The sequence below is a fragment of the Bombus vancouverensis genome, chromosome 9, assembly GCF_051014615.1.
Source record: "Bombus vancouverensis nearcticus chromosome 9, iyBomVanc1_principal, whole genome shotgun sequence".
NCBI classification, from domain to species: domain Eukaryota; kingdom Metazoa; phylum Arthropoda; class Insecta; order Hymenoptera; family Apidae; genus Bombus; species Bombus vancouverensis.
In genome coordinates this window covers 1770481-1796683 of record NC_134919.1, presented here as the reverse complement: position 1 = coordinate 1796683, position 26203 = coordinate 1770481, and the positions used below count along the sequence as shown (strand labels likewise).

General features: G+C 44.8%; 2 protein-coding genes across 13 annotated transcripts; one reads left to right on the top strand and one right to left on the bottom strand.

Annotated features, from left to right (window-relative positions):
• On the bottom strand, positions 1-26169 carry Psq (pipsqueak). 12 transcript variants are annotated; one of them, XM_076621487.1, is made up of 10 exons: positions 25661-26169; positions 15928-16036; positions 15619-15763; positions 15204-15368; positions 3948-4211; positions 3603-3816; positions 3163-3318; positions 2322-2660; positions 1749-2199; positions 1-1526 (listed from the first exon to the last, which is right to left on the bottom strand). In XM_076621487.1, the coding sequence occupies exons 2-10, from the start codon at positions 15960-15962 to the stop codon at positions 1322-1324; spliced, it is 1974 nt and encodes a 657-aa protein (XP_076477602.1). In that variant the 5' UTR covers positions 15963-16036; positions 25661-26169; the 3' UTR covers positions 1-1321. The 12 variants fall into 12 exon arrangements, 11 of the variants coding, with proteins under 11 accessions (XP_076477602.1, XP_076477600.1, XP_076477603.1 ...); XM_076621485.1 differs by lacking the exon at positions 25661-26169 and adding an exon at positions 22196-22589; XM_076621488.1 differs by lacking the exon at positions 25661-26169 and adding an exon at positions 16627-16641.
• On the top strand, positions 22380-24066 carry LOC117160068 (uncharacterized). Its single transcript, XM_076621820.1, has 2 exons — positions 22380-22422; positions 22463-24066. The coding sequence occupies exons 1-2, from the start codon at positions 22380-22382 to the stop codon at positions 22813-22815; spliced, it is 396 nt and encodes a 131-aa protein (XP_076477935.1). The 3' UTR covers positions 22816-24066.
• Positions 26170-26203: the final 34 nt, after the last annotated feature.

The following is a 26203-nucleotide window of genomic DNA, read 5'->3' as shown; positions in this document are numbered from 1 at the left end:
TGAGACTTCAAACTATTATTATTGATAATATTTATCGATAATTGAATCACACTATTGATCGGTGATCATTAAAATAAAAGAGCAATATAATGGGCATTAAATACAACATTTATTTTGTCGCATTACTTTTTAATTTAAAATATATAAACTGTACATATATATATATATATTTATTTATTTATATTTATAAGTAATATATGTTTTTATATAATAGTCGTGAGCATGAGTAATGGATGTAATATATTCCTTGCATGTGGCAGTTTATTCGAACGTAAAAAGTATCTTTGTTCTCAGAAATCGATCTGCTGAAATTTCCACGCAATTTTTTCTTCAGTTCTGTTGATTCCGTATCTTTGAAAAGATATCGAAAATATTTTTACTTCCTCCTGATGTAAATAGAGTTGTATACGTAGAGTTGAAATTTGAAACTTTGCAATGTAAATATAAATGCGAAGAAAACCATTAGAAACACGTATACAATATTTCATCGTCTCAGCGAACAAATTGTTGGTGAGACGTAAGAAAATAATTGAATCTTAGAACGATTTGAAATGCAACGACGCACCTGTTTATCTTTTAGTTTGAATCTATTTTAGTTTTTCAACAAAATCTTTTTATTACTTTTATACATAGTGTTTGATCTCGTAGTAAGTAGTGAATAATTTTGTAAAAAGTTTATTTAACAAAGTTATAAAAATAATGTAACCGACCAATAAAGAAAAGAAAATGAAGATCGAGTTAACAGAGAATTTTTCATCAAAATTGCTAACATAAAAGACATTAGTTCTTAGAATGTTTTATATCTTCTCTTGAATGTCTTCTATTGGCCCATCGCATCGGCAACTTACACACTACGGTAGGTTCATCGGTATTATCCCGACTGTACAGCACTTTTTCTTTTTTATAAATAATTCTTATAAATTATAATTAATCTACGTTTCCGATTCGACATAACAGTCATACAATATACATAATATTTGTTTACGACAATCCATCTGTAATACTGCAAACCCTTCACGGCCATTCTTTCTCGAGAGATGATCATGTCTCGTATCTACTATTTTAGTCACATTTTGACCCTTCGGTTGTCACCGTACTGTTGTACTGTTGTCGTGATGTCACAAGTTTCTGCTCCCGGCTTTAAATTTCGTTCGCCAATCGTTCTCACACATTTAAAACGCGTTTTTGGTCGGTGACTCTCGTTATCGTTTGTCGTTTGCTCTCGTTCAAAGAACGATACGTCGAGTATAAATTGCAAAATCGCAGCAAGAAATTGAAAAATTTGAAATAAACTGAAACAAATCTAATAAAGAGGCAAGTTTCAGCTGCCTTGGTACGGCATTTGATCGGGTACAGCGGACGAATGATTTTGACTCGGGCTTTGATGAAAGTGAGGACTGCTACCGTCTTGCGATATTTCACCCACCGCTGGTTCTTCGTATTTTCCTCTTTTGAAGCGACCGTATAAGGAAGAGTAGGGCAAGTTGTAGTGAATAGCCGCTTGGTTGATGCTCATATGGCCTAACCTGAAAAATCGTGAATAAATGGAAGAAACCACTGAATTTCTCGTGCGTCTTTTACGAAACCACCGATCTTATAGATGATACATGCTTAGAGAAGTGGCGGTCACAGGTTGTTGGCGTCACGATAAAATAGAAAAAGAGAAAAAGGAAAAGTAGTAGAATGAAACGTGTCGTTTGAAAGGATAATATGTATTATAAGGACGATACGAAGAAACGGTAATTTACCTGACAGCTTCTAAAGCTTCGGTCATAGCATCCTCGCTCCACGGTGTAGGATTACTCCTACTGAGTTCAATGCCTTCTCTTTTGCATCGACCATATAATGTTCCCGTCGGTATACCGAATTCCGTGGAAGCTCTCTGTACTGACGTTTGACCAGAACGTATCGCTTCGAGGGCGCGATCTAGATCGGCGGGCGACCACGTCGTGGGACTTGCGTTGAATGGCGCAGCCAGCCTGATACCTTCTCTTCTCGCGATTTTGTACAAGGTACTCGACGGTATACCAAACGCCTTTGAAGCTTTGTTCGCCGATATCGTTCCAGTCCGTAACGCTTCTAACGCGCTGTTTAAACTCTCGTCACTCCACGACTTAGTAGGTCCGTCTTTTTTTGGAGTGTCGATGCCCAGTCGATGTGCTCTTTGCCATAAAGTCGTCGAGGGTATACCGAACGTTGCTAAAACGATCGCGACACCACTGGATTAAATAAGAGAACGCTGAGAAAGCTTGTTAACGGACTAACCGTAGGCTCGCGTGTACTAGCCGAGCGAAAAAAAGTGGTGCGTGCTTTTGAATTACCGGAGGCTTTCGTAAGGCTCATATCGTGATTTCGTAAGGCTTCCAAAGCGGCATCCATATCCTCTTGCGTCCACGATTTCGAACCATGATGGTGAGAGCTGGATTGTCCGGGGTGACCCCTTGAGTTATTTTCACCGGAATCCGAGTGAACCGAACTTCCAGAAGGCATTAATCCAAGCAACTCCGGTGTGATCATCATCATGTTGTCGCTATCGGCCGCGTTCTTTGAACTGACGCTCGCTCGATCCGACATGTGGCTATCGATATCGATCGTGTCCGACGAATCCATCGTGTGCAATGTTTCAAACTTGATCTTTACACTGTCACAATTTTGGATCTCTGCGAACAGATGCGAAAAACAATACAGTTGCAATGAATGCCTCCTTCGGTTGAAAGAGTCTGCGTGACATCGAGCCGCAATATCGTGCCGGAATAACGAATCGCTGTGTTTCTTCTAATTTCGTTTACCCGGATTCTATGATCTAGACCGTAGACGATATCGGTATCGTCGACGTCGCGCATCGCAACTTTGTGCCGGAGAAAGGAGCGCGCCACCGAAAGCAAAGTTGAACGCATGGACTAAACGAGGTAGCGTGGGCTGTTGCGAACCGAGCAACGTAAATCTAATCGCAACTAGTTAAGCTCGATTAGACCGATTATTTTAATTCCCTCCCTGTCTAATAACCAACTACGGTTTTATTTCCCCCCATGTACGATTCACGCCGAGTTCGACATAGTGGAAAAAACGATACAACATCGATACACGGACGATCATGGGGCACTGATAGAGCGACCGTGAATGTCGGTAGAATGTCGATATAAATATTAATAGCAACCGCACCTGTGGAATGATGATCCGAGTCCCTTAAATGTGTAATCGTAGTACCGACCAATGTGGCACTTGGTGGTGTAGGTTGAGTTTCTGGAGGTAGGTCAACCTCTCCGGGATCCGGATGATGACCGTAATGACCGAGGCCTGTATGACAAAACATGTCACCTTTTTTATTTCAAGTGAAAACGGTCTGCCCAGTGCGTTGCCGTAAATCTGTAAGTCGCCCCACACCTAAAATCCGCCACGAATATTTCGCTATTCTTTCGTATAATTTAGTTGCAAATTAACAAAGAAGGAGAAAGAAAAAAGAGCTTAACACAATCTACAGTAATAAGCACATACATATGTACTATACTGTTGACACAGATGTGTGGTAAACGATGTTACGTTTTTACGTGGAAGCAAAAGGATCCAGGTGTGGGGCCCGTATCTCATTATCGACTACTTACCGTTGTTATTGTTGTTGCTCGTATTGTTACCGTTGCCGTTGCTGCTAGCGTTGTTATTGTTGTTGTTGTTGTTGTTGTTGTTGTTGTTGTTGTTATTATTGGTGGTGCCAGTAGTGGTACTATTGTTACTGCTGCGTTGGCAAGTTTCCAAGACTACTGCTCCCGCGGTTGCCTCCGTGCACTCCTCATCTTCGGGTTGCCAGTCTATGTGATTCTGCGAAATATCCGGTACGAATTTAGCGACGACCGTGACGAGATCGCCTCGTCGCTTTCAAGACGGCTGTCGCGTTCTTACGTTCTTTGGTTTTTCCAAAGCTTCGCGCGTTCATCGACATCGCCGCTTACCTCTTTGTTCTCCCAATCGTAGTTTTCGTTCGATTCCTCTTCTTTGTATCGATCGTAATGCCTCGAATCCGTAGCGCGAGGCTCGAACGTGGTTCTGGGCCTCTTATACCTTGGATGATGTCTCTTCAACTTGGTGAAATTTATTCTAGGAGTACCGGGTTCTCTTGGCGGCGAACTCAGACTTACCGATGGTGGCCCGTCTCTGCTTTCAGGTACCTCGCACAGTCCTTTGATCTTTAGCTGATCGGCTGTTTTTAACAGTGACTGTAACATAGATAGCATACAATTGTAAACAGGTTTATTCGACCACCATATACTCGATTTGTCTTTGAAATCGCAGATTCCTTTTTATAAGATCGCCGAGAATACAACTAAATATTCGCTTAGACTGACGATTAGATGAAAGTCCGAACGACGAAATCGTCGCGATCAATTTCAAAGAAGTTTCGGGTGTATTTTGCTTGCACGACGAATACAGTAAACGTAGGCAGATCCGTCGATTAGATCGGGAATGAAGCAAAATGTAGCCGATCTAGATGAATCGTACTTCGAAAAAGAATAAAGAAAGAAGAAAAAGAAGAGCGCAAGAACGAAAGAAAAAGAAAAAAAGGAAAAACAGATTGGCTAGACTGGGTTCGTATATTCTGAGTAACAGCTCGTCATCCTTACGGTTCGTTTCAGTGGGTACGTTTCATCTTGCGATTGCCGCTTGCGGTGGCTCGGTCTAAAATCAGTATTCGCGATCCAGTTTCGGCGTACGACGACGATTCAGCGGCACGGTGCGTCGACCCGTATCGAGCAGCGCGACGGGCTCCTCGCAAGAACGACATTCACCTCACCGGTCTCTTTAACCTTGAACCGCTAGTAAGGGAACTAGGCAACTAAACGAGGAAGAAAGGAGAGGCGAGGAATAAACGGGAAAAAGAAAGTGGAGGAAAAGAGGCGACAGAGGGAAAACCTAAATAGAAGAAAGGGGGTAAAAGAGAAGAGTAAAGAATAAAAGGAATAATAATTTGTAAGTTAAGTATACTATGCTATACTAGTATATAAGTAAGTATAAGTATACTATTTGTAAGTTAAGTATATATAAGTCCACGTGGCAATGACAATGAATTTAAATTTCAAGCAGCGAACAACAGAAACTATATATATATAAATTGTAATATCGTAAAGTAATTTGGATTAGAGATCGGTTGATAATAGAAAAACCCGTCGTCCTGCTGTGGTTCGTTTACATTTGAGAGCGCCTATGTGACTAAAGTCACCTAATTCTTACAGAAATATGAGAAAAACAACAAACAACGTTAGAGCAGAAGGACGGTTTCGTGTTTCAAGGAGGGATGACCGAGAGGTCAGAGTATGCAAGGTGAAAAGTGAGTGTGTTGCGAGAGTTAGAGTTGATCGAGACATCGAAGAGTAGAGTTGAGAGAATTGATGGAGTTGTCAGTGTTGTAGAGTTGTTAGAGTTGCTAGTGAAAGAGAGAGAGAGAGAGAGAGTGTTAGATTCGTTGTGAAGAGAGTTGCCAAATAACTGTAAAGTTATTTGAGATAGATACGAGTATCGCATTTAGTTTCAGTTAAACAAACATCGTTTTCTATCCAATTAATACCTGTATATTCAATTCATTATTAATAGATTGTAAGTAATCGGGGAAAAATTTATATCTTAATTTCCACGATACTACAATATATATAATGCAACATGGACATGGATAGACGAATATAAAATAGGAAAAGAAAGTCAATGAAAAAAAGATTCCTTATAGGAAATAGGAAGTACGAAAGAAAAGGAACGATGAACAAGCGGGCCAACGAACGAACGAGACCGAGGTTCGCGTTGAAGTTGAGGTTTTCTCTTCTTTAATCAAGGCAGGGGTGGTGCGATTAGGCGGGGTCGGCAAAGAGACAAGCAGCATGAGAGCGCGGCTATGGTAGCGGCGGCGGCGATGGCAACGCGGCGGTGGCGGCGATGGTGCTGGTGGCGATGGTGGTGATGGTGATGGTAGTGGTGGTGGTGGTGGTGGTGGTGGCGGTGGTGGTAGCGGCGGCGGCGGCGGCGGCGGCAGCAGCGGCGGCGGTAACGACGCGACTAGGAGGGGGTGAGAAAGCAGAGGAAGAGTTAGACGATGGAAACGGTGGTTCAGGTGGGGGTTTAGGCAGACTGTGTCGGGGGTGTTGGCGGCGGCTGGAAACGTGGAGCGTGGGTGGAAAACTGGGTGGCGCTAGGTAGGACTACGTTTGCCAGTGTCAGGAAGAGAAGGAGAGTAGTGTAACGAGAAAGCGAGAGGTACAAAAGTGGAGAGGACGCGGAGGAGGAGATGGGAAAGGAAAGAGAAGGGGGAGGGAGTGAACCAGCGATTGAGTGAGCGACGGAGAGAAAGAGGGGGACAGAGGCAAAAACGCCCGCAGGAAGAATGGGGAGGCCTCCGACGCGGCTGTCGCGGCCCCAGGGCCGTATCGACCACCCCAAACTCTGATCCTCTTCTCAACATTCGCGACGGCATGGGCACCGATATGACTTCCAGCCGTTTCCACCTATACATGCATATATCTTGAGGTTCATTCTGTGGGTCTTGATCTCTTTCTTCTTTCATCGTTATCATCATTATCATCATCGTCGTCGCCGTTGTCGTCGTCATCATCACCATCATCACCACCATCATCATCATCATCATCATCATCATCATCATCATCATCATCATCATCATCATCATCATCATTCTTTCACACTTTATCTCATTCGCTAAATGCAAAGAAAGCTTCAGAAAGCAAGGATATGTATAATCCGGTTGAAATATTCACGAATGTTCTCAGGCTTGACGAGATATGAGAATTCATGCTATCGATTGAAAGGTAATCGAACTTTTACGTCGGATGTATGTACGGCGATTACCGACACTAGCATCATCTTGACATGAAAATGCAACTTGCACTGGCAACGATTGTGACAGGACAATTTTAGAAGCGGTCTCTCCAAATAATCTTTCGATGCTAGAGTCGCTTTCCCGTAACTCGACGATTTAAAATTGGCGATGTCAAAGTTGCAAACCGATAGCCTATGTAAGTACAAAGATTCGGTTATTGTATTGCAAGCGAACGCAAAAGATGCATTTGTTCGCGGTTTAATTAAACGAATAAAGAAGGAAAGAAGCGTTTAAAAAGGTGCGATGCTTTAACAAACGATAAAAGCAGCGGCGATGACGACGACGACGACGACGACGACGACGACGACGACGACGACGACGACGACGACGATGACGACGACGAGAGCGAGGATGAGGGCGAGGGCGAGAGTGAGGGTGAAGGTGAGGTTGAGGATGAGGATGAGGGTGAGGGTGAGGGTGAGGGTGAGGGTGAGGGTGAGGGTGAGGGTGAGGGAGAGGGAGAGGGAGAGGGTGAGGATAAGGGTGAGGGTGAGGGTGAGGGTGAGGACGAGGACGAGGGCGACGGCGACGGCGACGGCAATTTGGAGAACCACGAACGCTGGGCGATGGGTAGAGTTGTACGTGTGCTGGTGTAGGGGTTAGGGAGAGTGGGTGGGTAGTTGGTTGGTTCGGCGGTGGATGCATAGGGGTGGTGCCATCGGTTCGGAGGCAAGAGGGAAAGGCACCGGCAGAATCCAACCTCACCAATCAATACTTAGGGTTCAAGGGCATCGCCCGACCAATTATCCCAGACTAATTGACACGAGACAAGGAAAAAAGGATTCCTCCTATACTACCTTCGTTTCGTGATTTTCGCGACCGACAACGATGACAAGATTTTCCAGGATCGTTCCAAAAACGGCGCGCCACTGAAGCCGGTAATCAACGAGTAAGACGCTGCGAGAAACGTATTTCCTTCCGATAGAATCAAACCGAACAAACGTTCGATTCGTTCGTGCCTTGAAAGAGAAATCTTTCAGAAAATAGGCTTAAAAGAATTTGTTTTCCAAACCGGTAGACGATAGCGTGTATGTATCTTTTAAATGTAAATTAGTAAAGTGGAATCAAGCTAAAGTGGATAAAAGGTGAGAGGGATAAGGAAGCGTTGGCGAAAGATTCTTACACGGAAATGGAAGGATGTGGATTCGTGTTCTTTCGTGAAAAGAAATAAGGGGACGACAAGAGAAGTTCAACAGGTGTAAATCCGCAAAATGATCGACCGTGGAAACGTTTCACGAGAATAGGAAGGACGCGAAGGGGTGGCTGGGGGCTTGGTTCGTAAGAGACGGCGGAAGGTACGCGTTACACAACCATGCTGGTACGAAGAGACTTCCCGGTTGGAGAAGAAGAGCAGAAAAACTGAGAGAGAGGGAAAATAACATGAAAGAGAGAAACGAGAGAAGATAAGCAAAGAGGAGAACGTACGGGGGAATCCCCGAAGATAGTCCTAGGGTCGTCTCCGCTATTACGAATACGGCGTCATAACGGAATTGATAATGTAACGGGCGTCACGAGCATAACCTTCCTCTCTTCTTCTCCACGCTACATAACCTCCTTTCTGAATGGGAGTGTGACTCTCGCCACCACGTGCTTTTCGAACAAGTAGCGACAACAAGTAGATACCGGATCGTGGAATTCTTATTATTTCTAATACAAAACTCAAAATTTACATCTTAACCTATGCCTTTTCACGCGATATTCTACGTTATTTTTTCCCTTCGCAATAATTTCGTCCCTCGTCTTCCGCGTTTGCGACACCATATTTTTTACATTATACCGCAAAAGTTATTCGAAAGATCATCGTTTACGCGTCGATTTGCGTTTGAGAATTTGACTAGCAGTTAACAAAAGCGTGCGTTAGTTTATGATTATTTAAATGATAAAGATTTAAGCGAGTAAGATCAGGCTCTCGTCGAATGTTTACAAATGCGAAGCGGAAAAGCCTGATAATGCGAATGGTGTAATTTCGTACACATTTCACAGGATTCTTATATTATGCGCACGTTGCATGTATGCATAGATGCATGCAGCATGTAAACGCATTAACTCGATCATTATCATACTCTGCAATTATTTATCATTCGCAGAAAATCAATAGGTTTACTCATCCAGAACCGAATGAGTTAATTTTATAACTCACAGATCACATAGGCACTATATCTTTGACGGAAAAAAAACGGGACTCGATGCACTTGACACGAATTCGTTGATTCAAGCACTTCAACATTTCACTATTCGAAACTCGTAGACTTTCTATGAACGTACCTTAATTTAGCAAAATTATCCGAACAAGCGATGCCGTTTGATTAAATCATCGAGGGTGACGATTATGCGCGACATGTTGTTTCCACTGCACACACGACACTTCACTCGTTTGATCGATGCTGCGTGCATCGTAATTCATATATTTATTCCAAAGTAAATTATCCAAATGTCGCACACTTGGTAAACACTTTGCGCCGAGTCGTTGCATCTTTACTTCATTCGGAAAAACAGACAAACACTAATAGATAATCACGACGTTTGTTCGTATTGGTAGATTATCACGTTATAATTTATCATGGTATAGATTTACTTAATAATTTGCAGATTCGTTATGCTTCATACGCACTGCTATGTATACTAAAATATTTCGAACCACGATAGTTCACGTGCACGATACGGTCGTCCAAGATTCGGCGGGTAATAGTAGGTGTCGTGTATCCATATAAAACTTTCGCCTCCTTTTCTCTTTCCTCTGCTCTCTCTTTCTTCCTTTGTTCCCCTCGCCAACCGCCTCTGTCACTTTCTTTGTGTGTTGCGAAAACTTTATCGCAGCAATACCCATTCTATGGCAAGTAGCAATAACGCGACGCGTCTGCCGAGACATTCTCCTATCCTGATGCAAAGGAACTTGTATCGTTTATCACTTACCTGACTGCGATATTCCGTAGACGAACGATCCCTCGTTGAAAATGTAAAGATGTACACAGAAGGAGGACGGTAAAGACAAAACAGGATGAAGTGGAAAACGAAGCGAGGAAAGAGAGAAAAATGGGAAAAATTGGACGAATGGATGGAGAATAAACGATGGAATGAGTAACTATGACAGGGAAGAAAGAAGAGAAAGAAAGAAAAGAAGCAACAAAGCGAAAGATAAATAGAGAACGAACAGAAAGAAGAAAGAACGGAAGAAGGAGAGGAGGAAGAGAAAGTGGACGATAAGCTAGAGAATGAGGAACAGGTAGTGAAGGAAGAAGAGAAGGAGAAAGAGATAGAAGAGAAAGACGAAGGAAGTGGAAAAGAAAAAGATACAGGAGAAAGGGTAATAGGATGAGGAGATGAAAGAGAAGGAAGAAGAAGAGGTGGAGGAGGAAGAGGCGGAGAAGGTGAAGAATGAGAAGAAGAAAAAGGGGAAAAATAAAAAGGAAAGGAAGAGGAGGAGGAGTTGCAGAAGGAGGAGGGGGAGGAGGAGGAGCAGGGGGAGGAGGAGGAAGAAGAAGAAGAAGAAAAAGCGGCGCAGAAGTCACGACGAGAAAACGAGGTGATATCAGCGTTAGTAGAGTCGACGTCGTGAAAAAGCCAGACGAAACCGTGTACGAGGAGGTTACGACCACGTAGAACGAGAGGATAATTCCTGGCAGGGCCCGATCTCCTACGCGGCGAAGCCCAACGAAAGTGAAATGGCATTCGGCGCTCCGTGCTGAGGGCGCACGGCATTCGGAGGAGCGAGGAGATGAAGAGGACGCGGCGAAGAGCGGGAGGAGGCAGAGGCAGAGGCAGTGGCAGAGGCAGCGGCAACGGCAGCAGCAGAGCCAGAGCCAGAGCCAGAACCGAGGAGGAAGAGGAGGAGAAGGAGGAGGAAGAGATGGTGGCGGTGGTGGTGGCGGCGGCGGCGGTGGCGGCGGAGGACGCCGCGAAATTCGCCGACGCGACGAACAAGGATGGATTCAGGCCGCGCTCGAGCGCGTACAACGAGGAACAGACTTGTGGGGGATGCGTGCTCGGCAGTGGACAGAGAGCGATTGAGCATACGCGTGGAGCGAGCGAGCGAGCCAGCGCACCTGACCAGTCCCCGAGAGAGCGGGGAAAGGGGTTGAAAACCGGCGGGTGGCAGGCTCGTTGGAGGAAAGCGGCGCACGGTGAGGGGAGCGGGCCGACACAAGTCCGTTCGGTGGAAGGGTGATAGAGAGCATCGAGTACGAGAGGTGGGAACGGGGATCGGCGGAGAGGCAAGTCTGCGGTGTTTGAGAGAAGCGCGCGCTCGCCTCTGACGGTTAAGCGACGAACATCGACGAGCAGTTCCCGTGGGAGCGAGTAAGACTTTCTCCGGCCGAACAAAAACAGAAATACAGTCTGTGCCCGAATGAACGAGACGGAATATAGAAGACGAAGAGCTGAAACGCGTTTGGCCACGGCAGAACGGAGACGGATGCAAGGTTCGCGAGAGAATAAAAAAGGATGGAATCGTGGCTCTACCATCGGTACGACAAAGCTAGCGTTATATACTCGCGTGAACACGCTGGTCGTGACTATATGTACATATATGCGTGCATACATGACATAGACAAAGAGAGGGAGAGGGGGAGGGGATGAGCGCTGCAGTGATGTATACCTAAAGTTAGGATCCTGTTTTCCATGCGTTATAATTGAACTACGAACGAATTTATATTTTTAATCGGCTTTGAGACGCAAATAAGAAAATACGATAGTGTTAAGTAATATACATTATGATAGACTTTTGCGTATACGAAAGAAGGAAAAACCGTGTCGAGAAAGAAGATTTGTAGCTTGTTTTTGTTCAAGTTTATATATACGTGTATATTTGTGTTTTCAAGAAAACTACAAGTTAATTCATTGGATGGCATGTTGAAAATGTCGAAGAAACACTCGACGAAGATCAAATCGTCTCCACTTCCGATGAAATTTGTTAAATAGGCCCAGCGTGAAATAGCAAGGGTCCTTCGAGGCCGGCCCTGTATCGGGCAGACTCGACTTTATTCCATTCGATTCGACGTAACTCGATTCACGATCGAGACGATGAGTTGCATGGTCGAGGAAAGAGAGCTTGATTTCGGGAGAGCGAACAGCGTAGGAAAGGACAGAAGGACCGAAACAAAGAAAGATAGAAAGGAAGAAAGAGGACACGAGACATGAATTGCAGTGCTTGCGCGGACAAAGGGAATCTGCGGCGGCTCCAGGCGCGTCCCTACGCACACGCGAGTTTACTGTACACTGTACACGTATGCATGAATAACGTCCAAGTATGCGCACGCATGTACGCCACTGTAGAAAACCGCGTGTCTAAAGTCGACGCGACGGAAGAAGCGCGAATTCTCTTGTTTCTCCCCGTTCGACATTGCCGCTTGCCCTTCTACCCCTTCGCAGCATCTTCTTCTCCGTCACTCTTCTCTGCCTTTCTCTTCTTGCACTCCTTCTCATTTCTTCTCCTCTCTTCGCTTTTCTTCTAGTTTGCATCTATTAAGAGGAATAAAGAAAGCACGATCACGAACCCTGTGGTGCGAATCACGCGTACGTTGCTTACTTTGGTGCGTCGTCTTGCACCCTTCCGATCCCTTTTCCCGCTCCGGAACAGAAAAAGATTATTAGTTGTAATTACCAATAATTTCGACTATGCGCACAGGCTTACCGAAAACGCGACGACAGAGAGTAGGTAAGTCTAGTAGCAATCGAGACGCACATCACGCATAGATGTTCAAAATGTTCATCACGATGCTGTTTTCAATGCTTTCGTTCAATAATCGCATTCTACGCTAGTAGTGCCGCAATAATGCGATCGTTCTATTTACGATCTGTTCCGGATCTCGGTACCCGTTAAACATTGAAAGTCGTCGATTCGATCTCCGATCAAAACATATATAGTCAAATTGTCTTCAAACGCAATATTAACAATTTCTTCTTGGATCGATCTAGCATAGCAGCAATTATTTATTGCTAAGAATTGCAAACTTTCAAAAGCTTAATCCGGTACCGTAGCAACTTAAATTTAAGTCGCGTCAAGTTGAAGGCAACGGCAGGAACAATATCAATATAATTCTCCGACATGGCCCTTCCGTTTTTGATTTCGTTACGGAACCTGTAGGTACGAAGATCCTCGACGACTAGTCGAAAACGAGGTCAGTAGAGAATACTAGCTTTGTGCCTGCGATACTCGCCCCCTAAATATATGTAAGTAGTACGTGTGCGTTATCCATCTCGCTTTTCTACCGATCCTTTCTAATTTGATTCTGTCGTCAATTACATTCGAAAATGGAGAATCAGCGACGATAATTCAAACTTGCTCGTTCATCGATACAAAACCCAAAGCAATTGGCGATCTAATGCGTGCTGGTAGGTACACGCGTACGTATATATAGGGTGAGAAGTAATTTTATCTTGACTATCATAGACATTTTCTACACCTCCGTGTCGGTGCAGATCTGTGAAAAAGATCTGACGTAAAATTAACCTTGTCCTTTGAATTCGAGGCCAGATGTTTGTTTCGTGGTATCGTATTCTACTTATGATAAGAATCAACAGTCTCGTAGAAACCATGGGTTCCTTCCCATGTAATACATACGGTGGTCGAAAGACCGTGCTCGATACTTCTGACCATCCATTAATGTAATAATACCCATCTTGGATCAGTTGTTAGAATTATAATTTATCCGATCGTGAATTTTCCTTCGGTTATAATATTTTCCACAAGTGAGGTTAGAATCTAGTATAATTTTTATATCTGAGAAAACAATACTAACACGGTGGTGTCGGATTTTGGAGGCGAGAAACTTTAGCAAACAAAAAATAATAATAACGATAAAAGAATATCGAGCAACGAAAAAGCAATGAAAGGCCAACACGAAACTCTCTAATACACATGTAGCAAGAACAACAAATAATCAGGTATCAGGAAAAGGAGGTTAAGAGTAACACGGACACGACGGAGACACTAGTGAAAATACAGTAGATAGATCTCATGCAAGATATTTTCGCTACCGAACAGTGCATAGGCTACGAATTGTGCCACCACGGAGATCTAAGACGATGAAAAGCACGAAGAACGGCAAACTACTTCCCCTAGTAATTGGGGATCGTTGTATTTTTTCAGTCTTCTTGTAAAAGGTGGGAAATTGCTTACTTCGTGACAAGTGACGATGCGATACGTGACCTTTTTTCCGACAATTTAAATTTGACTTGTCGACGCACGGCGTGCCAGTTCGATTTAAACGTTTAGCCAACTATCTTGATCGTACATTAGGAACAAATACAAAGAGACTTGATAATAATAGCCGAAGGGGAAGCTCTCGAAACTGATTATATCATTGACGAGTATCGGTACTATTAGCAAATTAATAATCGGTATCGGCAAATAACGTTCTTAAATTCATCGAACGGTGATTCAACTTTAACGGAAGTCTGAAATTACGAATAAAATATAAGATCAAAGTACGATGAACGGGACACGCGCTATTTCTGAGATTATGATAACATTACAGCTATTTATAACAGGTCTTAATAGGAATAAAGAATGGGAAATGGAAAATAAAGAACGACAAAACATGAATCGGGAAATAGGAAACGAGAAACGGGAAATGCAGAAAGAATACACGATATACGAACGACCGATAGAGAGGTCCGTAGTTAACGCGTGCAGAAAGATGCAATCGCGCCATTTGAAAAATGCAGAAAATCTACACTATCGACAACCGGTTTGCAGATGACTGCAGCAAAAACGAGAAGAGGAAACGAATCCTGATCGGTAAGTTAGGAATCCGTATCGCGAAACTATTCAAAGTTGGTGTCGATGGCAATGGGTTAACTTCCGACGGATGTGTAGAGCCGATGCTTGGCGCGTGGCTCAACTGTCGCCGTCGTCGATAAAAAGGTCTGTAAAGGTCGTGCTCGTATACCAGAGATACGAAACAATGTAGAGGGGAAAGAGAAAGTTTCGAACGTCTCGTCGTTTATAGACGTCTTGACGTCGAGTCAAGAGGTCTAAACAATGCGACGTTAGAAGGGCTTATGACATGGTTGCACGGTATGGCGCGGTTATTCGCGCGACGCAAAGTATAGTCAACGTTTGTTCGTGCCGCTAAATCTCTGTTTTCCGATTTTTATTCGTCCCTTTACAAAGTGCGTATACGCGATCGAAACTGCGAAGTCGGAATTGCCTTTGTTCGTCTAACGTAATTTCGCGCACTGTTGCGTGATCGCAACGCCATTGTTTTAACGGATAAAATGAGAAAAAGGAAGGAGACACAGAAAACAGAAGAAAGAAAAATAGAACGGTAAAACATGTCCAGGGTTAAGATATATAGTTGATCAGAGTATAACAAAGTGCAGTGGTTCTTACCTGAAGTTCCGCTTGCGAAACGTCGATCTCTCCTCTATAGACGAATTCTATAATGAACTTGAGATCATTGAAGCACACATCTTGGGGCATAATGATTGTCGGATGTTTGCAGGGATTTGAAAGTAGAAGCTTTTGAAAGTAGGAACTGCACGCCGATAGTACCACCTGCGCAAACAGAAGGAGTTGTATCGAACGATCAATAAGGTAGGTAGAGGAAAATCGGTGCATCGACCTGGAGCCATGGTGAAATGAAACGACACGACGTGACGCGACGAGCGGCCCGCAACGTCGTGCGCCATAGGTATGTATATCGATTACAATCGAGCGAGGATTGGCGAGGAAGAATCGGTAGGAGGATTATCGATCATACGAATCTAATTTGGATTAGACCGACCGTCGGTCGTGATTCGCTTACCTTGTGTGCCTTTAAAGAAGCTTCGTTGCATGCTAAGGTAACATCGACGAAAGCTTCCGTCTGAAGTAGTTGGTGGAAAACGGACGTCATGTTCGACTGATAGTTATTCCAGCGCAGGCAGTAGTGCTGCCCGGCCATGCCGCCGCTGCAACAAAAACAGTAAAGGAACGATCACTTGTTAGTTTTTGATCGTGAACCAATTGTTTCGTCGATTTATCGTAAATCGCAAGCGATGGGTCGAGCTGTTGCATATGTCGTAACGATGCTCTTCTTCCTTCCTTCAAATCGATCCGTAAAAGGGGACAGTACCTGTAGTGCACGCCCCAATAACGATCCGTCTCCATGAAATATTCGTTCTCCTTTCCGGCACAGTATCGGCGGCGCGGAGATCGTTCGGTCGAGATCGTATTTGCGGTGGCTGAGAAAATAAAGAGATAGCGAGAAACCGGTGGAGAAGAGAATAAGAAAGATAGATAGAGATCGGTAAGAGGATCGAAGAGTGGAACGAATGGAGCGCGAGTGGCCGAAGGGAACGGAGGCGGATGAGTCAAGGAAAATAAAGACCGATCGGAAAGAGAAGAAGCCAACTGTTGGTAGCGGCAGCGGACAGTGCACAACCAGTCGCTGTTTTCGCGGTGCAACGATATGGAGAAACACTTTCGCGGTTTGACCAACGACGACAACGTGAACAACGATGGAAACGATGATCTAGAATGGAGAATCGAGGCTCGCGTGTAGAGGATCGAGGATCGAGAATAAAGCATCGACGAACGACGAGCGACGAACGACGTACGACGAACGACACGAAGCTTCGTCGCGATAACGTCAGCAACGTTCGCTCGTTTGACGGAAAGGAGGAAGAGACGTGAACGGTAAGACGGAGAAAAATGCCGGTAATACACGGTGAAGATGTTCGCGGAGAAAATAAACGATACGTATCGGTGCGAATACGCGACACTGTAAAAGCTACGAAGAAGGCCGGGCGTTGGTCTGTCTTGTAACATTCACCTGTTCCGTGGACCGTGCTTTATCTGTCTCTATCTATGTGACTCTTTATACGGACCATTCCGCGTTATCTATCCGTAGGAATACGGACTTTTATCAGTTGCTTAGACGTGCGCCGATAACGCGAGAACTTTAAGCTTTCCACTCGTTTCGCGCCTCCTTTCATTCCCCCCTGATTCTTCGTTCACCGATTTCTCTTCGCGCGTTGATATGGCATAGAAACCACGCCGCTCGTCTCAGTCCAACACGACTCATTTCATTCGCGATAACAGTAACTCGGGTTGCGTTTTCGGCTCTTTCGCAAATACAATTCATTCGCATCGATTAAAATTCAGCGTTTACCAAAGACGTAGGTATAATATCGTCAGCGGACATTCCATTCTACGATCCAGAGCCTCAAACTCTTTTCACCGATGTGGTAGATACAAGTCGTTGACAAATAAACGTAGCTAGCGTACTTACTGATCGCTTTTTTTTCTCCGCTCGCTGGTCGTTAACAACGTTTTCTGCGCGTGCTTATACTCTTGCTTCCGCGTTTCCCGACAAGTTAAGCGCCAACTCGTCCGTACACGATGATACGATAGCCAGTCGCGTCGCGAATACGCGTAACGATATCTAAAAATTCGGTTAACCGGTACGCGTAACGTTCGAAAATGAGTCGATAATCAGCGATAACGAACAAACACTGGTCGTAATCGGCAATCGTTTGATCGTTTCCTTTGGCCACGAACCGTGGTAAACGTTCGCGCGATCGACATTTATTCTCAAACGTACTATAAAATCATCGTTTTGTCGTAATCCCATGATCCGACCGAAACCATTCGAGGAGCGTGATACGATCAAGAGGGAGAAGGGAATAAGAAAAGAAGGAAGGAAGGAAGGGAGGGAGGGAGGGAGGAGAGAAGAAGAGAAGAAGAGAAGAAAAGAAGGAAAGAAAGAGGAAAGGAAGGAAGAAAGAAAGAAAGAAAGAAAGAAAGAAGGGACGGAAGGAGGAGAGAAGGAAGACGATCAAAGTGGCGGAGCGAATGAAGAGAAAACCGGATGTAATGCGAGTCGAAGAAACGGAGTGAGACCGCGCGCTCGCACAGTCTCGTTCGGAAAGCGTGCTGTGCCGTGCTATGCTGTATCGTCGATATGTCTGAACGCTTGCCGATGGTTTGGAAAATAAAGGATGGATCGAAAATAGAGTGGGGAAGAGATCGAAATCGATCGCAACCGTTCGCGGCTGATCGAATCGATCAATACGCTTTCTCGCCGGTCGATCTTTCGCGCATACTTTCATCGACGATACTTTACTTGCGCACCTTCTCGCTATCGCCATATCGACCGTATGTATGTAATTACATTTTCATTCAGAGGAACGTTATTTTATTACCGCGTGATATAATTTTCGTAGCCAGGCTGAATACGAAATGGAAAATCGTAAGAAAAGAGTAGTTACTCGGCCGTTTCGCGTAAACGTTGACCGTGAAAGAAGCAACGAGGGTAAAGAGAAGCTAAACTACTCGAGCGGGACACGGTAAACGAGAGCGCGCGCGTCACTCGCGAGAAGATGTAGCAAAGGTACGGTGATGGAAAGAAGATAAGCACAGAGTTAGACAGAGCACAACAGCGTCGTTCACTTACACGATCGACGTATTTGCGGCACAGCAGCGGTCACAGTAACGAAACCAGCAACAACACCGATCAACAAAAACAGTAACGCCAGCTACCTTCTTATATTGGGTGTCGCAGATGGAGACACGCACGCGAACAGAAATACACAGAGAGCGGCCGATCGAATCTCGCTTAGCGATTATTAAAATTGGCGATAAATATATCGTATCGGTGAACGTTCATCCCTCGTGTGTTCGCGCTTTCTTTCGCGGTCTCGAAGAAGGACACTGCGTTGGTCTCTCCCTTTCAGAGAATCCTCCCTTCCATCTTCCCTTCCACGATTCATCTCAATTTTTCTTCGAGCTTTTTGTGTCCAATTTCACCTCGCCTCCCTCGGATCCCATCCTCTTTCTTTTTCCCCGTCTGTCTCTCTGCCATTCGTGGAGTAGACGAGCGCCTGCTCCCCTCTTCTTCTACCCTCGTATCGTTCTCGTTCCATCTCCTTCTTTTCTTTTCTCTGGCCCTCCTCGTCCCTCGGTCGTTTCGTCGTTCCTTTCTCGACCCTCCTCGTCTCTCGTTCCCTCTTTCACCGCGCGTTGGCTCCATTTACTCGTTCCCTCGTTCCCTCCCCACGAGGCGAAGACGCTATTTTCTCGTGGCCCCTTTTCTTCCACGGTCTCCGCCACCCTTCTCTCTTTTTCTCCTCTCCTCTCCTCTCCTCTCCTCTCCTCTCCTCTCCTCTTCTATCCTATCTGCACAACTCTCCTATCCTATCCTCTCTTCCGCTCTCTCTCTCTCCACCGCTCGGGCACTCCGTTTTCTCGGTTCGCTCGATGGCAAGCTTCTACCCTCTCTCTTTCTCCTCTCTTCCTCTCCTTATACTACACGCGGCGTTTCCTTTTCCTCCTGGTCGGTGCGCGTTTTACGTTTTTCCAACGTTATCGACGTTCTTCCTCGGCTCTTCTCGGACTTTTTCCTTTCGTCGTACCATCGTACCCATCGTACCGTCCGCGTCTGTACCGTCGTACCGTCATTCTCGAGACGACCAACCAGCTCTTTCTCCGGGAAAACGTAAGCGGAAACGGCTTCTCCCCTCCTGGCTAGTCTTCCAGTCAGAACTGCGTTTCTAGGGGGAACACTCTGAAATCTTCCAGAACAGTTTCCTTCTCTTCTCGCTTCCATATTCTCGTCTTTCTTTCTCCGTAGAAAAGCAGCGGCCGATAAAACGCGTCACTAATAAAATTTTCATCGCCACCGGCGAATTCTCCGCACTACCATCCTTTCTTTTTCTTCGCGCCCCACCTGCCTTTTCCCTAAGCATATCGTCATTTCCAACATTTTCCACGTTACCGCCATTCCTTACCGATGTCCGAACGTCTCGCCTACCGCTTTCGGATTTCCAATCTTCTTTCGCGTTACACCATGACCCTGCTGTACCTTGAGAAACACGACAAACGTCTCGCCATCATTTCCAACTTTGCCAGTTTTCTACCTTCGTTAGAAACGTTTTAACGTTCTTTCATTTTCAAACTGATCCTATGGATGCTCGTTTGGGACAGGATTTTACAGGTACGTTAACGCAGCCAGGTAAAGCATTGCCTTTTTTCCACCGAATGCGGTGTTCGAGAATAGGAAAATAGCATTTATCCTTATCGATAGTGAGAAATCGAACGAGTCGCGTTAGACAAAGTCTAGTTTTGACGAGCAGGAAAGGACGCAGGAGAAGAGGAACAACGCGCGTTTTCACGTTCATTCCTCTCGTATCTATGGAAGCACCAATTTTTCTTTTCCAACATTCCACTAACACCCTAGAGATTTCTATATTTTCCATACAACGCGCGGCTCGTGTTCGTTTTTGTGTTCGAAACGATGTCGACTTATCGTCAAATTATCGAATTATCGTAACATTTACAATCGATGTATCTCGCAGACAGAAAACCTAGCTTTTCGCGTATTATAAACGTAACGCATTATAAAATACCGAGTTTCGCTAGTATCGAGTGGACATTGGCGTCGTCCTCTCACCGACTCTTGTGCGAATAGAACGAACGAAAGCAAGAAGAGATAAAGAGAGAATCGATGTACGAACGAAGTAAATAACGAGCAGTGGTCAACGAGTCGAAGCAGTCCTAATTTCCGTCCTGTCTGTACCGTAAGGCATAACAGTACCGCATTCCAAATGCCCTTCGTTTCTTCGTTTCTCTCCGTTCACCTTTCCGAGAGAACCGGGCTCTCTCGGCCTCTCACCTGTTCCCCTTCGCCCTACCACTTGAAAGAGCAGTCGTATATATAGTGCTGGCTACGTTGTCTCCGTTCTTCCTACCGCTTTTACATCCCCGCCATTACCCTCCGATGCCGTTTTCGAAGAAAAGGTAAAGAGAGAGGAGGAAGAACGAGCTGCGGAGACATGGAGGGAGTAGACAGACCCGGAAACGCCAATTTCACTGGAACCGAATGAGAGCGGAAGAATTGACACGTGGAGATGCGCAAGAAAAGAGAAAAGAAAAATGCCCGATATGCACGAGCTGCTTTTCATCGTCCTTTAACCGTTTCTAATCTGCGTGAAAAAATATCTGTTCGACGAAAGCTGACTCTACCAAAGGAAATTTGCATATTAGACGAATCGTGCGTCTCTTCTAATCGTTAGGTTTTTGCCTTGCAAACTGTTTTTCGATCGAGGCTTTGCGCGTTCTTACGTATCGCTGTACATCTTCTCTTTCCATTTTCCTCTCACAGAACAAGGATGAACGAGGGTTAGAAACCACCCCCGGGATCCACGTGATCAGGGTTGCGTCCCTTCGAAGGGTGCAACGTAAGAGGGTGACGTGGACTTGTCCAAGGTCGCACGTGGCTTGCCCAGAGGGATCTCTTCTTCCTTACAACGAGGGTGCACAATTTTTTTCTTGTTCGCTCGATTCTTCCACCGTCGAGGAACCATCATCGCGTCGCAAACGAAAAACATTCTTCTTTCGTCGCGATATTTTCTGTCCTTTGACATATCGATGCCGTTTCCATTGCAAAATTTCCAATTTACATTTCCAACGTGCCTGCTATTTTAACCTGAACGTTGTTTGTCTGTCTCGCGATAATTATCAATAGATACTGGTTAGCCGACGAAGGAACCTGGTAAAGTTTCGAGGAAAGAGAAAGGAGTAACGAGGATGCGCAGGAGTAGTCGGCCGAACGGAAGCAACGAAGAAGAAGGGAGTTGGAGAAAGGGTGAAGAGAGGGTGGTGAACAGCGGATAAGAGAGTCTCTTTGTGTGCTCGTGTACAGCGGAGGGATGAAAGCGGAGGATGAAAAAGCCGGGGGACAGATGGCCCTTTCAGACAATGAGAAACTCCGGAGATAAGGGGAACGCGAGCGAGAATCTAAGGGGAGATAGAGAATGAGGAAGAGCAGCAGGGAAAAGGTTTGCCAGAGAAAGAAGGAGAAGAGGCAAAACTGCTTTTTTGAGACAGCAATAGAGAGAGGGACAAAATGAACGATGAGGCAGGAGAGCGCGAGGACAGGAGAGCGAAAAAAGAATAAGGGAAAGAAGAGGAAAAGAGAAGGAGGAAGGCTGAAGGAGCAAGAGAAAGGATAGCATACAATTGACAATGAGTCAGACGCGGAATCGGCTGTACGAACGATCGTTTAAACGCGATTAACGATCGAGCGATACGATATTTTTTGGACGCATGTATACTGCACGTTTAAACTGTTTTCCAATGAAACAGGAAGTTTATGACGTGACTCTGCGTTTAGGACGCGGACAAATATAGATAGGGATGATTTGAAATTTCTGCTTTTATATGTTTTCTAGTTCAAAAGCTTTGAAGTTACATCGATACGCGAATAATAATAATGATAATATTATTTCCATTCACGCAGAGATGTCAGCCCTTTTGCATTCTTTCGTTCGTTTAAATAACAGTTATTATTGTGACGTTAGCAATAAAGTTGTTTAAAAAACATTTAACGCTTGCGTACTTACGTAAAAGTTTAATCGGTCTGTATAGACTTTCATGTAAATAACTCGTGAGCAAAAACGCGAAATAATCGATAAACACAGTTCTCTTTCTCCCTCTCGCTTTTTCTTTCTCTACCATCTTCTTCTTTTCTTCTTGCTTAATTTTAAAGCAACAGGATATATATACGTGTGTACAAAGGACAGCAGAATGAGAAACGAAGGATATAGAATAGAGGGAGAGAAGCAAGAGGGTTGCCAGTGGAAAAGATCAGTTTTGAGCAGTAGGATAAGAGGCAACGAAAGAGGAGACAACGGCAGCGCTAGCGCGTCATCACGCTGGTAGTGGCAGTGACGGTGACTGTGACAGTAGCGACAACAACGACAACAATAACAACAACAACGACAACGACGGTGTCGACGACGACAACGACGACGCAACGACGGCGACGACGACGAACGAGCAAGACTGTAGAGAAGGAAGAAGAGGTAAAGTGGAGGTGGAAGTGGATGTAGAGCTGGAAGTGGTGGCGACGAAGAAGGTTATCGAAGAAGGGGAATACGGCAAGGAGGCGGAGAGGAAAAGGAAAAGGAAAAGATGGGTAGAGGCAGATCGAAACGCAGGAAAGAAAGAAAAGAGAGGTTAGGGTGGTAGACAGAATGCTTTGTGAGAAGCCAGAGGGTGAAGAGAGAAACTGGACAAAGCCGAGCGAAGCAAGAGAAATTTCTTGTCTTGTCATCTCCTTCTACCTTCGTTCGTCTCTATTCCATCTTCTCGCGCTCGTCTCTTTCTCGATGCGACAAAGCTGCTTGCCACGGATCGAAAAGAGAAGGAATGCAAAACGGAGGAGAAAGACAAACACGAGGAAGAAGAAGGAGAAGAAGGAGGAAGAGAAGGAGAAGCAAGAGGAAGAGGAGAAGGAGAAGGAGAAGGAGAAGGAGAAGGAGAAGGAGAAGGAGAAGGAGAAGCAGAATGGAAAACAAAAGTAGCCATCGAATGGAAAGAATGGCCAAGTTGTTGGTTGTTTCGCGTGAATTTGGCTATATGCAGGTATCGTAGAAGATAAAGAGACCGAAAAGGAGTAAAGCAGCGGCACGAAAGGAAAAGAGAGACGGAAGGAAAAAGAGAGGAAAAAGGGGAGAGAGCTCTTCGAGAGAACGGCGAGCCCAAAACGAGGACAAAGAGAAAATGACAAAGGCGAGAGGGGCGTTCGATTCGATTGGAAAGGCAGGCAGAGGGGCCTCTTTCCTTTTACCAGCGTTTTCTCCGTATTATGCTCCGTACTTTCCGTTGTTCCTATGCGCGCGCGTACAGCGGTGCACACAAACGCGTACGAATACGAGTATATGTTCGTCTGTACGTACATATACATGTATATACAGTATATTCTATACGGAGGAACATACATTCACCTGAGTTCTCTTTTTTTCCTGTTTCTTTGCGTCCATCACCTTTCATTATTTCTGTCTCTATCTTTTATATCAACATATTACATCTATCTCTATGCCTGTGTTCTTAACACTTGTACAGAATTTTTTCCGTTCGTCTCTCTGCTTCCTCTCTCTCTTTCTCTTTTACTATCTCAATTATTATACGAGATTTCACGTTATGTGGCTCTATGCTTTTGCGGTGAGAGGGCAGCTTTATACTTTATACGTGGGTGAACGGGAAAATGTCTTTTGAAACCTTTCTAGGTCGCTCTCGATCGCCCCACTGTCAGTCATATACACGCGATTCCGCTTGGGGCTCTTGAGAAAATAGTTGATCTCATCGTAGTTTTCTTTTAGAGATAGTACGACTTGAAATTATAACTCTTGTACTTCCCTTTCCTCTTGATCTTTAGCCCTTTATCGAGAAACCTTATTGTCGTTGCAAGTATACACCGCATATTAAAAAACTAAATGACTCTTCGTGCGTATTTGCTGTTTGTTAAACGTAAGCTTGAATTTTACAAGTTTATAAATGCACTTACTAACATTATCCCTTATAGTTATAGTCGCGTACGGCGTCTGAAACTCGAGTCTTGGATCGTTATAAGAAAAAATGGAGAAAGGGGGGGGGGGAGTAAGAGAGAGAGAGAGAGAGAGAGGGAGATTAGCAGGAGGATGGGAGAGATTGAAAGGCGACGAGAAGAAGAAATAGATGAGAAGAGAAGAGAAAATATACGCGGTTCTCCCGGTAGATACGAACGCGGCAAGGCCGAGAGAAGGAACAGTAAAATTGTGGAGAATGTGTACGCGCCATCAGGGTGGCCTAGATTCAGTCAAGACCTGCTTTCTAGGCAGCATTTCTCTTTATCATCGGTACCGCTGGTACAATGTATGGGTAAACCGTTGCTTGCCGCACGATCACGGAGAAAATCTCAGATGCATACAGTGCACCTTACTAATGATTATACATGCTTATTAACGATTCTTCCAATTGTTTTATCAATGATTTATTAAATAATTTCTGCTCGTATAAATGCGTAAAGTTACGTTTCCTTTCACCCCGTACCTTTATCGTAGCCTATTTTGATCTATTGGAAACAGTCAACGAAAAACGTATCGTTGTTATAGAATACAATTATCGTAGAAATGTGACCATCGTTTCAAGCTCACAGTGCGGTATATTATGGATAATAAATACTGCTGTATATTCTTTACCCAAGAGTATCCTATCATAGAAAATATGCGCCTAATATTTTCTGTAAGCGAAAAATAAAATTAATGAAAGATGAAAAATGAAACAGGAACAGAGGGAAATAGGGAAAGAATGTTCGTGCGAAAGATTTGCGAAAAGTAATTATTGGTGCACGATTCACGTTTTACGAGTAATTTTGCACCAAGACATGATACTAGTTGTGTTTTCCTTCGTATATGGCTACAGAGTACGCGCAAACATTAAATAAGTGTTTCCTGCGCATACGTAATCGTTGATTATTGGACAGTTATCGTGCACGTGACCTACCGTAATCGGCGACAGCGATTCGAACGTGCACGCGGCAACTGTTCCAAATCCTCATGGAGAGAAGACACGAGGCGCGCGTGGAGGGACGTGTAATTCGTCTTTCCGAATGCGACAGGTCGTTAAACGTCGTGGATCATTGCCACGCACACCTATGCAAGTACGCACACCGAATTGACCAGCTGTTCGGGACTATAGGTGAAGCGGATGAAAGTCAAAACAATACGCGCGAGCCATATATCCGATATAAAATGTCGCTTGTGGAAGATCGACAGAATTTTCACACCCAATTCTCTATACAGCTATCGTTTACAGATTCTTATTCGCAGAGCCAATATATCTTTCAATACATTTCAGTAACGCATGTATACACGCGATATGTCGGAATAACAAGTAGCGACATGAAACTAGTAGAATTTTAATGTGTATATTTATGCGTTTGTTCTCGAACAAAAGGAATAATTAAGATGCGATCGTGAGATGTAATGAATAAGAGTGAACAGGCTAAAAAAGGTCGTAGTATAGAAATTTATAATTGCTCTTACCTTACCATGACCTGGCCCGCGAATAATATCACCACTGGAACTAAAGTTTGGCTGATGTTTGGCAACTCCGTGCCAAGGTTCGCAGAAGACACTCACTTTTGCTATAGTTATGACACTTGGTATAGAGAACTCCGCGCAGAAAGATGTCTTACGAAGAATTTTCAGAAAACGCGTGTTCACGCGATGACACACGGACTATTGTCAGTCGTCGCGTAAAGCACGTACTGCGCTGACGACTGCCAGTTGTCACTCTCCGTTTGCCCGTGAAAACGTCGCGACACGAAGTGGCGTAGCGAATCACGGAGAAAGATGGAAAAAGAGAAAGACATAAATGCACACTAGGGGGCACCGTGATGGCGGCGGACGACCCGTGTTCCGTTGCGGACGGTGGCGCAAAGCGATTAAGCGATTTTGTTGTGGACCCCGATTCTTCCCTTCGTCGGCTCACTCTTCCCGGCTTTCCACTTCTCCCGCGTCGCCTTTCGCCTCTCCCGCCGGCTGCGCTACGCCGCCGTAAACGCGCCCCTGAACGGAAATCTGCCT

Bases quoted from the DNA above. Each gene is read 5' to 3' on its own strand.
- Psq (XM_033340307.2), bottom strand. From the start codon at position 11,410: ATGTATGCACGCATATATGTACATATAGTCACGACCAGCGTGTTCACG. The intron at 4,212-9,784 runs GTAAGTGATAAA...TCTATGTTACAG, and splicing joins CTACGGAATATCGCAGTCAG to TCACTGTTAAAAACAGCCGA. The intron at 2,200-2,321 runs GTAATTCAAAAG...CGATCGTTTTAG, and splicing joins GAGCCTTACGAAAGCCTCCG to CAACGTTCGGTATACCCTCG.
- LOC117160068 (XM_076621820.1), top strand. From the start codon at position 22,380: ATGAGAAACGAAGGATATAGAATAGAGGGAGAGAAGCAAGAGG. The intron at 22,423-22,462 runs GTTGCCAGTGGA...CAGTAGGATAAG, and splicing joins AGAGGGAGAGAAGCAAGAGG to AGGCAACGAAAGAGGAGACA.